At 45.0% G+C, this 12,812-nt stretch overlaps 1 protein-coding gene across 6 annotated transcripts in view; it reads right to left on the bottom strand.

The window, feature by feature from the left end:
- LOC139407256 (utrophin) overlaps window positions 1-12,812 on the bottom strand; it is a 334,795-nt gene that overhangs the window by 43,358 nt on the left and 278,625 nt on the right. For all 6 annotated transcript variants that reach the window (XM_071150875.1, XM_071150879.1, XM_071150876.1 and 3 more), the window contains 3 exons: window positions 11,688-11,845; window positions 8,323-8,489; window positions 4,981-5,092 (listed from right to left, as the gene is read on the bottom strand). In XM_071150875.1, coding sequence (XP_071006976.1) covers window positions 4,981-5,092; window positions 8,323-8,489; window positions 11,688-11,845 — 437 coding nt within the window. The remainder of the gene's footprint in view (window positions 1-4,980; window positions 5,093-8,322; window positions 8,490-11,687; window positions 11,846-12,812) is intronic.

The raw sequence follows: 12,812 nt of genomic DNA, 5'->3' as shown, positions 1-12,812 counted from the left end.
GGCAGCAGTGCCCACCTTTGCCCGGACTCTAAAGGACATCGCTCTCAAACGCAGCCCCAAAACAGCCTCAACATGGAAGTCACACATACGCCCAGGCAGTGAGCGGGCAAACAGGCCCAACCCCCACACTTACACTAGCCCAAGCCAATGGCATGTACCAGATGCTCAGCAGGCTCTGCTCACACTTACTGGCCTGAGACCAAACCACACGACCAACAACATTGGACACTTTATGGAACACAAAGCCTTCACTATATCATCCTGGAATATCCAAGGCCTGAGGTCATCTGCCTTTGGCCTAAAGAGCAGGAACCCGGACTTCACCAAAGAAATCGGTAAAACAGACATTGTCATCCTGCAAGAAACCTGGTATAGAGGAGACGAACCCACTGGTTGCCCTCTAGGTTACAGAGAGCTGATAGTCCCATCCACCAAACTACCAGGTGTGAAACAGGGAAGGGACTCTGGGGGTATGCTAATTTGGTATAGAGCAGACCTAACTCACACCATTAAATTAATCAAAACAGGAACATTTTAAATTTGGCTAGAAATTCAAAAGGAAATTATCTTAACAGAGAAAAATGTCCTCCTGTGTGCTACCTATATCCCCCCACTAGAATCCCCATACTTTAATGAAGACAGCTTCTCCATCCTGGAGGGGAAAATCAATCATTTCCAGGCCCAGGGACATGTACTAGTCTGTGGCGACCTAAATTCCAGAACCCTCAGCACACAGTGGGACAAACACCTACCTGCAGGTGACAGCATTCCCTCCCCCATATGCCCCCCTAGGCACAACTATGACAACATAACCAACAAAAAAATTAAATCCATAGACTCTAACCACTTCTAACCACTTCTGGGAAAATTGGAAAACACTAAACAAACAACAACACAAAGAATTATCTATCCAAAATGGAGATGTATGGGTAAACCACTTCTTCAATCTTTTTGGCTCTTTAACAAAGAATAAAGAGCAAAAACATATACAGGATAAAATACAAAGCTTAGAATCAACTATTAAAGACTACCAGAACCCACAGGATTCTCCAATTACCTTGAATGAGCTACAGGACAAAATAAAAACCCTCCAACCCAAAAAGGCATGTGGTGTTGATGGTATCTTTAATGAAATGATCAAATATACAGACAACAAATTCCAATTGGCTATACTAAAACTCTTTAACATCATCCTTAGCTCTGGCATCTTCCCCAATATTTGGAACCAAGGACTGATCACCCCAATCCACAAAAGTGGAGACATATTAGACCCCAATAACTACAGTGGGATATGCGTCAACAGCAACCTTGGGAAAATCCTCTGCATTATCATTAACAGCAGACTCATACATTTCCTCACTGAAAAAAAATGTACTGAGCAAATGTAAAATTGGCTTTTTAACAAATTACCATACAACAGACTATGTATTCACCCTGTACACCCTAATTGATAACCAAACAAACCAAAACAAAGACAAAGTCTTCTCATGCTTTGTTGATTTCAAAAAAGCCTTCGACTCAATTTGGCATGAGGGTCTGCTATACAAATTGATGGTAAGTGGTGTTGGGGGTAAAATATACAACATTATAAAATGAATGTATACAAACAACAAGTGTGAAGTTAAAATGGGCAAAAAACTCACACATTTCTTCCCACAGTGCCCGTGGGGTGAGACAGGGATGCAGCTTAAGCCCCACCCTCTTCAACATATATATCAACAAATTGGCGCGGACACTAGAAAAGGCGGCAGCACTCGGCCTTGCCCTACTAGAATCTGAAGTCAAATGTCTACTGTTTGCTGATGATCTGGTGCTTCTGTCACCAACCAAGTAGGGCCTACAGCAGCACCTAGATATTCTGCACAGATTCTGCCAGACCTGGGCCCTGACAGTAAATCTCAGTAAGACCAAAATAATGGTGTTCCAAAAAAGGTCCAGTCGCCAGGACCACACATACAAATTCGATCTAGACACCATTGCCCTAGAGCACACAAAAAACTATACATACCTTGGCCTAAACATCAGCGCCACAGGTAACTTCCACAAAGCTGTGAACGATCTGAGAGACAAGGCAAGAAGGGCATTCTATGCCATCAAAAGGAACATAAAATTCAACATACCAATTAGGATCTGGCTAAAAATACTTGAATCAGTCACAGAGCCCATTGCCCTTTATGGTTGTGAGGTCTTTGGTCCGCTCACCAACCAAGATTTCACAAAATGGGACAAACACCAAATTGAGACTCTGCATGCAGAATTTTGCAAAAATATCCTCCGTGTACAATGTAGAACACCAAATAATGCATGCAGAGCAGAATTAGGCCGATACCCACTAATGATCAAAATCCAGAAAAGAGTTGTTAAATTCTACAACCACCTAAAAGGAAGCGATTCCCAAACCTTCCATAACAAAGCCATCACCTACAGAGAGATGAACCTGGAGAAGCGTCCCCTAAGCAAGCTGGTTCTGGGGCTCTGTTCACAAACACACCCCACAGAGCCCCAGGACAGCAGCACAATTAGACCCAACCAAATCATGAGAAAACAAAAATATAATTACTTGACACATTGGAAAGAATTAACAAAAAAACAGAGCAAACTAGAATTATATTTGGCCCTAAACAGAGAGTACACAGTGGCAGAATATATGACCACTGTGACTGACCCAAACTTAAGGAAAGTTTTGACTATGTACAGACTCAGTGAGCATAGCCTTGCTATTGAGAAAGGCCGTCGTAGGCAGACATGGCTCTCAAGTGAAGACAGGCTATGTGCACACTGCCCACAAAATGAGGTGGAAACTGAGCTGCACTTCCTAACCTCCTGCCCAATGTATGACCATATTAGAGACACATATTTCCCTCAGATTACACAGATCCACAAAGGATTTGAAAACAAACTCAATTTTGATAATTCCCATATCTACTGGGTGAAATTCCACAGTGTGCCATCACAGCAGCAAGATTTGCGACCTGTTGCCACAAGAAAAGGTCAACCAGTGAAGAACAAACACCATTGTAAATACAACCCATTATGTTGATTTATTTTCCCTTTTGTACTTTAACCATTTGTACATTGTTACAATACTGTATATATACATAATATGACATTTGTAATGTCTTTATTCCTTTGAAACTTCTGTATGTGTAATGTTTACTGTTCATTTTTATTGTTTATTTCACTTTCGTATATTATCTACCTCACTTGCTTTGGCAATGTTAACACGTTTCCCATGCCAATAAAGCCCTTGAATTGAACTGAGAGAGATCTCAGTACTTGAGCAGGGTTTGTGTGTGGCGCTTGAATAGTGTGTTGTGGCAGGTCGGCTACTGTGCCAGAGAAGAGTCTGTAAAATCACAATAGAGAGACTTGTCAAACTTGTGCCCAAACAACTACTTCGGAGGGACGAATAGACCACAGCACACAATTTATTCTACCATGTTTTTGCTCAATAATTAATACTAGCAATGTGGGAACAATCAAATGAAAAAGTAATATTACAATGAAATGAAAAAGCAATATTGTGCACATCAAATAAACAGTGGGACCCGATATGAGAAACTGACAATGTTTCTAAAATGACTGCAATGGGACCAGCGGCTGACATTTTACACAGCATCATATTGATCTTTACCTCCTAAATCAGGTTATGGTCCTAGGCCTCAGTATTAATATGTACTTTATCAATTTTGGAGACATTAATGTAACATCAAAATGTGTTTTGTTCTGTGTGGAAGAGAGGGTACTGTAAATGTGTTATTGTTTTAGAGAGGGGCTTATTTCTCTGAGGAAATAAGTTTGATTTCATTCAATAAAAGAGTATCTCTATTCAACACATGGTGTGTAATAAAGTATTTATTCCTCAAGGTGGCCTGTGGTTCTGAAGCAACAGTGAGAGAATCAGCGGCGTAACCTCACTGTTTTGTTCGGTCTTCTCCAGTAAAATGGATCAGACGGCCAAGAATCCACCATTTCATACTTACCCATTTACATTGCTTACACTAATGTCCCTTTCATACACAGACTGAAATCTCACTCATTTACCATGCCTGCTACTTTTTTACCTGCGTCTTTGTATATCTGAAAGGTGTAGGTGGAAGAGAAAAAGGACAAATAAAACCCACCTAAAGACCTAGTCATGATTCCTGTATTTTCACAGACCCTCTAACCAAAATACAGGTATCAGGTCTGTGTGAATGGTTCTCTACTTTTTTTGCAGGTAAATTAATAAACACTTCAATTGTTTAACACCGCCCTAATTTGAAATGCAAACAGCCCTCAGTGTTTAACAACACTCCCTGACCACACCCCTCCCAATTTGCCAGTTACCCACTGATATGTTCAGTGGTAAATAAGGAGTTGTTTGAAAGGGGGTCCTATTAACATTGCCTAATATTTTTTACAGGTGATATACCATATCATCTGTCTGAAATGGGGCTACATCAGTAACAGAAAGGCCAGATTGTGTATGGAAGTCTGACATTGCAGTTTGACTTTCTGCTTCATAACTGAAAGCTATATTATTTGCCCATGCTTAAACATGACTTGTATAATGTTTTCATCCCACAGTCACTGAAGGCAGTTAGCATTACACAGCCAGGACAGGAGTGATTGCTGTTCCTCATGGCTGGCGGTCTGTATCAATATCCAGGCTATCAAATTTGCAGATTGAAAAACTAAATTAAATCACCCAAAGAAAATAAACATATTCCCCGACCAGTCGAAGTGTGACATTCAGCAATATTCCGACGCTGTGCGTGAGCTCTACTAATGTAAAAAGAGAAGACTGTTCAATTTCTGCAAATCCCCTCCCTCCCTCTCTCACCTGAAACAGTGTTGGAAAAATGCCTTTCAGAAATCATAAACAGCTCAAAGAACAGAAGTCTTTTACTGTTCGCTCGGTTGAATCCAATTTGCGCTCCGGGTTCGTGAAGAATAAGGTGGCACAGACGTGTGTGTGTGTGTGTGTGTGTTCCTCACCGGCGTGCAGTACTCCACCATGGGGTAGTTGAGCTTGTGGCCCTTGGCGGTTCGTCCAGAGAAGAAGCAGCTCTGACACACGTCATAGTTAAAGTGCTTCAGACTGCGATACCTAGGGATGAGGGGAGGGGGAGATGGATAGTATTAGTATTTTATTAGGATCCCCATTAGTTACTGCTAAAGCAGCAGCTACTCTTCCTGGGATCCACACAAAACATGATACATTACATAATACAGAACATTAATAGACAAGTACATCACAAGGACAGAACTACATTTAAAATATGAATACACGCTTTCATACATATGCCTTCATAATCATGTGATTCATAGACGCTATTGAATGGAATTCAAAAACGAAAATGGAAACGCAACAACAAGGAGGTGTTTTTGAAATAGGCTGACACTTTTCTCTAAATTCCTCAGACGTGAAAATAGCCACTTTGTTTCGATCGCGATAGAGACAGAGTGGAGAAACAAGAGAATAAGAGTGATGAGCGCATCGTGCAGATTTCTCCATTTCTCTTTCTCTTGCATGCATCTCATGTGTGTCCTGCGCTGCTCTCATCTGAGCTATTCCAGGGCCTCACACGGAGCTACCGATGTTCTGTCACCACTTTCTCTTGCATGCATCTCGTGTGTGTCCTGCGCTGCTCTCATCTGAGCTATTCCAGGGCCTCACACGGAGCTACCGATGTTCTGTCACCACTTTCTCTCACCAATCCCTCTGTGAATTTCAAAATGGAGGACACATACACACCCAAACCCACAGTCTAAAATTCAGAATGCCACCTGCAGCTCTATCCCAATGCACCTCATCATTGTGCTCAAAACAGAATATAAAAGATGTCCGGAAATTGAGATGGGCCCAGTTCAGGCAATGTAATCAAATCTAATTTTATTTGTCACATGCGCCGAATACAACAGGGCATAGCAGGATTTATTATAAGCGTCTGGATTAATGTCCCGCTCCTTGAAAGTGGCAGCTCTAGCCTTTAGCTTGGTGCGGATGTTGCCTGTAAATCCAAGGCTTCTGGTTGGGATATGTACGTACAGTCACTGTGGGGACGACGTGGTCACTTATTGATGAAGCCGGTGAATGAGGTGGTATCCTCCTCAATGCCCTTAGATGAATCCCGGAAAATATTCCAGTCTGTGCTTGCTGGTAGAAATGAGGTAAAACGGATTTAAGTTTGCCTGCATTAATGTCCCAGGCCACTAGGAGCGCTGCTTATGGATGAGCATTTTCTTGTTAGCTATGGCCTCATACAGCTCGTTGAGTGCGGTCTCTCTCTCTCTCTCTAAGGTAATCTGATTGATGACAGAGCCCACAGCGATACATCAGACAGTAGGGGCACAGTACAACCCACGTCCCACGCCCCATTACACAGCAACATGCGGCGTATTACTACACAGACATCTTTCATTAGCGCTGACACAGACAACCACTAATGAATGACTATGGGATCTACACTGAGTGTACAAAGCATTAAGAACACCTTCCTAATATCATTTTGCCCCCCCCCCCCCCCCCCCATTTGCCCTCAGAACAGCCTTGATTCGTTGGGGCATGGACTCTACAAGGTGTCTAAAGCATTCCACAGGGATGCTGGCCCATGTTGACTCCAATCCTTCCCACAGTTGTGTCTAGTTGGCTGGATGTCCTTTGGGTGGTGGACTATTCTTGATACACAAGGGAAACTGTTGAGCGCACCTGATACACAAGGGAAACTGTTGAGTGCACCTGATACACAAGGGAAACTGTTGAGCGCACTTGATACACAAGGGAAACTGTTTAGTGCACCTGATACACAAGGGAAACTGTTGAGTGCATATGATACACAAGGGAAACTGTTGAGTGCATCCGATACACAAGGGAAACTGTTGAGTGCACCTGATACACAAGGGAAACTGTTGAGTGCATCTGATACACAAGGGAAACTGTTGAGCGCACCTGATACACAAGGGAAACTGTTGAGTGCACCAACTACCATACACCGTTCAAATATGTTGTCTTGCCCATTCACCTTCTGAATGGCACACATAATTGTCTCAAGGCTTAAAAATACTTCTTTAACCTGTCTCCTCCCCTTCAGCTACACTGATTGAAGTGGATTTAACAAGTGACGTCAATAAGGGATCATAGCTTTCATCTGAATTCACCTGGTCAGTCTATGTCATGGAAATTGCAGGTGTTCCTAATGTTTTTTACACTCAGTGTATATTCTACTTCGTAATATCCCATTTTCTGGAAAACCAGCTCTGCTTTACAACACGGTGTTGGCCATTGGGAGGCTCAAGTCTAACCTGTGCAACACTATTCAATCCAAATGTATTCAACTTTCTCTCTCTCTCTCTCCCTCCTTACCCTGTCTCTCTTCCTACTTCCTCTCTCTTTCTATCCCTCCTTACCCTGTCTCTCTTCCTACTTCCCCTCTCTTTCTATCCCTCCTTACCCTGTCTCTCTTCCTACTTCCCCTCTCTCTCTCTCCCTCCTTACCCTGTCTCTCTTCCTACTTCCCCTCTCTCACTCTCCCTCCTTACCCTGTCTCTCTTCCTACTTCCCCTCTCTTTCTATCCCTCCTTGGATCAATGACAGACCTGTAAAAGCTTGTCTCAAGACATTCTCTAGCTGGTGTAACTACTTAGCGAGGACCAGAGATAATAAACATTACACTAGACACTAGGCTCTGGTTAGCATGATGTTGTGTCTCATTTTGCTCACATAATAATACTGTGACTGACGTCATACCCTCAAAACAATATTGTGTTTAGCATGTGGACATCTGAGGTCTGTTTAATCATAAGAGGGGGATTCTATTGAACTATTCTGACATTATATCAACAGGTGGTGTGTGAGACAGACAGACAGACAGACAGAAAGCAGTGAGAGTCTGAGACCCTAACCCACAGTACACAGTGGATGCCCCTTTGTGTGTGTGTGTGTGTGTGTGTGTGTGTGTGTGTGTGTGTGTGTGTGTGTGTGTGTGTGTGTGTGTGTGTGTGTGTATTTGTGTGTGTGTGATTCTAGAAGTCCTTCTCCAGATGGTATTTAGTTAGGAGTGTATCAGCTACTGACATTTAGATAAAGGCCTACCCTCCGGAGCAGGCCTGCCCTTTCTGCTCCACTCAGAGCAGGGAGACCAGCACACCATCATTCCCCTGTGTGTGTGTGCATTGGGTGGGTGTGTGTGAGTGAGTGAGCATGTGCGTGGGTGTATTCAACGTACAGCTCTTGCTCTGTATGAAAATGTGTGTTAAGGAGCTAACGTTGAATGCAAAGTTGCTGTGTGTGAGTGTACATTCGTGCGTATGTGAGTCTAAGTGTGTGTGTGTGTTTACCTGAACCCTACAATGGGGCACTCTTTACAGATGTTACACTTGGCCTGGTGCTTGGCGGTCTCAGCAGCCGCCACTCTGTGTAGGACAGGAAGCCACACCATAGACTGGGGCTCCAGCCTCATCCAATCAACAAACTGCCTGGGCTCCAGCTCCACCTTATTTGTCACCTGGATAGGAAGAGGAAAGAGGAAATTTAAAATCAAAGTGAATTCAACTACTAAGCTTCATCTGAAATTGCACACTATTCCCTATATAAAGTGCACTACAATAAACCAGGGCCCATGTCAAAAGTAGTGCACTATACAAGAGAGGAAGAGGGTTTAGTCCGCCCAAAATCTGTCCACGTTAAGCAGGTTTATTAAGTGAGGAGTTTTTGTATGGGGGGGAACGAGAGACTGTGGAACCTATTCAATATAGAAAATGTATATTTATTTTGATACGAGGCTTATTTGATCAGAAGTTTTGACGTTTCGGAACTCTTAGGTTGTTACGACCAAACTGATATAAGTGTGATGCATGTGACATCCAGGCAACAAAAATAAAGAAATAATTAAATTAATATTTTAAAGAAACTCAGTCCGGCTTTCAACTTACTCTTGAAAGTTGTAATAGTAGAATGCACAAGGTGTCATTTAGAAATTGGGTAGTGCATCATCAGTTCCTCTTGTCATGTCAGTCATTACATACTTATATATTTATTGATATTTATAACTTGTCAGCAGTGTCCAGATCTACTAGCCCATGTCAAAGTTTTTTAGCCCCAAAGTTTAGGAAGCCCTGTTCTAGGAGTCCTGTAGTGGGTATTAAATCCCTTTACACCTGGAGACGGCTGCTGTACAGAACACACACCTGACCTTTCAGTTGCCACGACTACCCACAAAGGTCAATGAGTAAACATTCTGAGAGGGAATATCCGGGACTCGAGGAAGAAATTGTCCACAGGTCACGCACGCACACACACACACACTGCAAACATCCCCTAAGAATCAACATGGCTTCGGTCAAAGAGGGGAACGTTGAAAACCTATTCCTGCGTGTGTGTGTCCGTTCTGTGACCTCTGGCTCTGTTAGGGCTAAATGTCAGATAGAAATCATAGAACCCTGAGATCACACACACAGACAGATGGAGAAGCATGTAGGAAACAACACCCCCACTTCATTGATCCTCAACACTGGGGCCCCACAAGGGTGCGTGCTCAGCCCATTCCTGTATTCCCTGTTCACCCATGACTGCGTGGCCATGCGCGCCTCAAACTCAATCATTAAGTTTGCAGACGACAAAACAGTAGAAGGCAGGATTACCAACAATGACGAGACAGCTTACAGGAAGGAGGTGAGGGCCCTGGCAGAGCGGGTCCAGGAAAATAACCTGATCAACGTCAACAAATGTCAACAAAACAGCAGAGGGAGCACACCCCTATCTACATCGACGGGACTGCAGTAGAGAAGGTGGAAAGCTTCAAGTTCTTCGGCGTACACATCACTGACAATCTGAAATGGTCCACCCACACAGACAGTGTGGTGAGGAAGGCGCAACAGCACCTCTTCAACCTCAGGAGGCTGAAGAAATTCAGCTTGGCCCCTAAGACCCTCACAAACTTTAACAAATGCACAATTGACAGCATCCTGTCGGGCTGTATCACCACCTGGTACGGCAACTGCACCACCCGCAACCTCAGGGCTCTCCAGAGGGTGGAACGGTCTGCCCTACGCATCCCCGGGGGCAAACTACCTGCCCTCCAAGACTCCTACAGCACCCGATGTCACAGGAAGGCCATAAAGATCATCAAGGACAACAACCACCCGAGCCAAGGCCTGTTCACCCCGCTATCATCCAGAAGGCAAGGTCAGTACAGGTGCATCAAAGCTGGGACCGAGAGACTGAAAAACAACTTATATCTCAGACTGTTAAATAGCCATCACTAGCCAGCAACCGCCCTGTTACTCATCCCTGCACCTTAGAGGCTGCTGCCCTGTGTACATAGACATGGAATCACTGGCCAGTAACCACCCGGTTACTCATCCCTACACCTTAGAGGCTGCTGCCCTGTGTACATAGACATGGAATCACTGGTCACTTTAATAATGTTTACATACTGCTTTACTCATCTCATATGTTTATACTGCATTTTATTCTACTGTGTTTTAGTCAATACCACTCTGACATTGCTGGTCTTAATATGTATATATTTCTTAATTCCATTCTTTTACTTTTAGATGTGAGTGTATTGTTGTGAATTGTTAGATGCTACTGCATTGTTGGAGCTAGAAACACAAGCATTTCACTACACCCGCAACAACAATGTGAATTGATGAAGAACCAGCTCTGGAGTGTCAAGTCAAGGCATCGAGCCAGAGAGCTGACACCTACACCTATCCTTCCTTCCATCTTCCTCCCTATTGTCTCCTCCTCTCTCCTCCACCTGTCTCCCTCTCCCTCCTGTCCCCTCACATCGTCTAGGTGGCAGAGTTACGGCAGTACAGATCCCTTGGAGGGAGGAGGATGGATGGATGGTGAAAGGGAGGGAGGAGTGAGATTGAGACCCGTAAAACAGGCCGTATTTATGGGCCACCACCTCGTTCATTACAGCCCCATTAAACCAAATGGAGTGGTTGACTGCTCTGCAATTTCTGGCTGATACAGGGAGGTCACGGGGGGGGGGAGTCTACTGGGCAGAGAGGCCAGAGTCATCAGTCACTCTTACCATCATCCGTCTGGCTGTAATGCATTAGGAATTGTGCAGTGAATATCAGACAGTCTTGTTGTAATGGTGGTGTTGATGCGGGTGATGGTGTGTATGTTCGTGTTAGCGTATTTATAAAATAATTATAATAATATTGAACCTTTATTTAACTAAGCAAGTCAGTGTTATGTGTATGTGTTAATGTACGTGCGCGTTAATGAATGTGTGTGTGTGTGTGTGTGTGTGTGTGTGTGTGTGAAATGGGGGGAGATAAAGGAAAGAGGAGGTTGTAGGTAGATAAGGGGTGACAGGAGAGGAGTGGTGAAGTGATAGGAGAAGGACTGGATAGAAAGCTCCAGGTTGCTAGTGGCTCCTGTTAAACTCCGTGACATTTCCAATGTCAGCCGAGCTCCATCACCATGCTATTTTGGAAGCCCGAGCGGTGAAATCAGGGACATTTACTGCTTCCTAATTTAATGCCGCCACTGAATTTATGACTGACGAAACAGGACTCAGGGAAAAGAGAAAAATACAATGTGAACCCAAGGACAGGGACCAGCCAACCTTGCATTTAAACGTTCATCGATGGCCATATTGGTTATAGTGACAACGTTCTGGCACTTTCAACAGCAATAATACAAGATGTGTGTTGCAGTGTGTCTGTATACTGTGTATACATACGTGTTGGAAACAACTCCGGACGCTGGGTTCAATGTTGCTCCCTCCGAAGGCGGCGACCTCTCCTAGTTGCCGTGGTATCTGGATGGCGTCGTGGAGCAGCAGACCCAGCTGTCTCTGGTCACATGTATCCCCTGACGACGCCACCTGACTGAACAGGTCTGGAGGAGAGAGAGAGACACAGAGAGGCGAGGGGTGTGAGACTACAGAAATACAGTTTCTCATCCAAGCCTCCACTGTCAATCTTTATCAGTGAGTGTGTTGTGTGAGAGTGTGAGTCAGCGTGTTGTGTCAGCGAGTGTGTGTGTCAGCATGTGTATTAATAGCCCTATGTGGGTACTCATCTATCAGAGCTCAGAGAGGAGAAGGTAGAGTAGAGGAGTCCTGGTGAGCTGAGCAACCCTGTCAGAATACAATCCAGATGAATCCACAGTCCCACCCTCCCTCTCTCTCCCCTCTCTCTGCACCTCCCTCTATTCCACTCTCCATCCATCCATCCCTCCCTCTATCCCTCCCTCTCTCCCCCTCCCTCCATCCATCCATCCCTCCCTCTATCCATCCCTCCCTCTCTCCCCCCTCCCTCCATCTCTTCCTCCCTCCCTATCTTCCTACTGCCCTCCCTCTCTCCCCCTACCTCCCTCCATCCCTCTCTCCATCCCTCCCTCTCTCTCTCCCTCCATCAGTCTCTTCCTCCCTCCTGCCCTCCCTCCCTCCCTCTCTCCCCTCCCCTCTCTTCCCCTCCCTCCCCCCTCCCTCTCTCTCCCCTCCCCCTCTCTTCCCCTCCCTCCCTCCATCCCTCCCTTCCTCCTGCCCACCCTCCCTCCCCCTCCATCCCTCCCTCCCTCCCCCTCTCCCTGCTCCATCCATCCATCCCTCTCTCTCCCTCTATCCCTCTCTTCCTCCCGCTCTTCCTCCCTCCCTCTCTCTCCCCCTCCCTCCCTCCCTCTCCCTCCCTCCCTCTCTTCCTCACTCCATCCCTCTCTTCCTCCCGCCATCCCTCTCTTCCTCCCTCCCTCCCTTTCGTCCTCCTGCCCCTCACTCTCCCCTTCCCTATTTCTTCCCCTGTCTCTGTAAATCTCCTCACTATCACAGGAGAGCAATCAATTCCCCATCAGCCCCTGCTCTGAG

Source organism: Oncorhynchus clarkii, chromosome 4, assembly GCF_045791955.1.
Source record: "Oncorhynchus clarkii lewisi isolate Uvic-CL-2024 chromosome 4, UVic_Ocla_1.0, whole genome shotgun sequence".
NCBI lineage: Eukaryota > Metazoa > Chordata > Actinopteri > Salmoniformes > Salmonidae > Oncorhynchus > Oncorhynchus clarkii.
The sequence above is the reverse complement of the archived record's forward strand: the minus strand, read 5'-3'. Positions and strand labels throughout refer to the sequence as shown.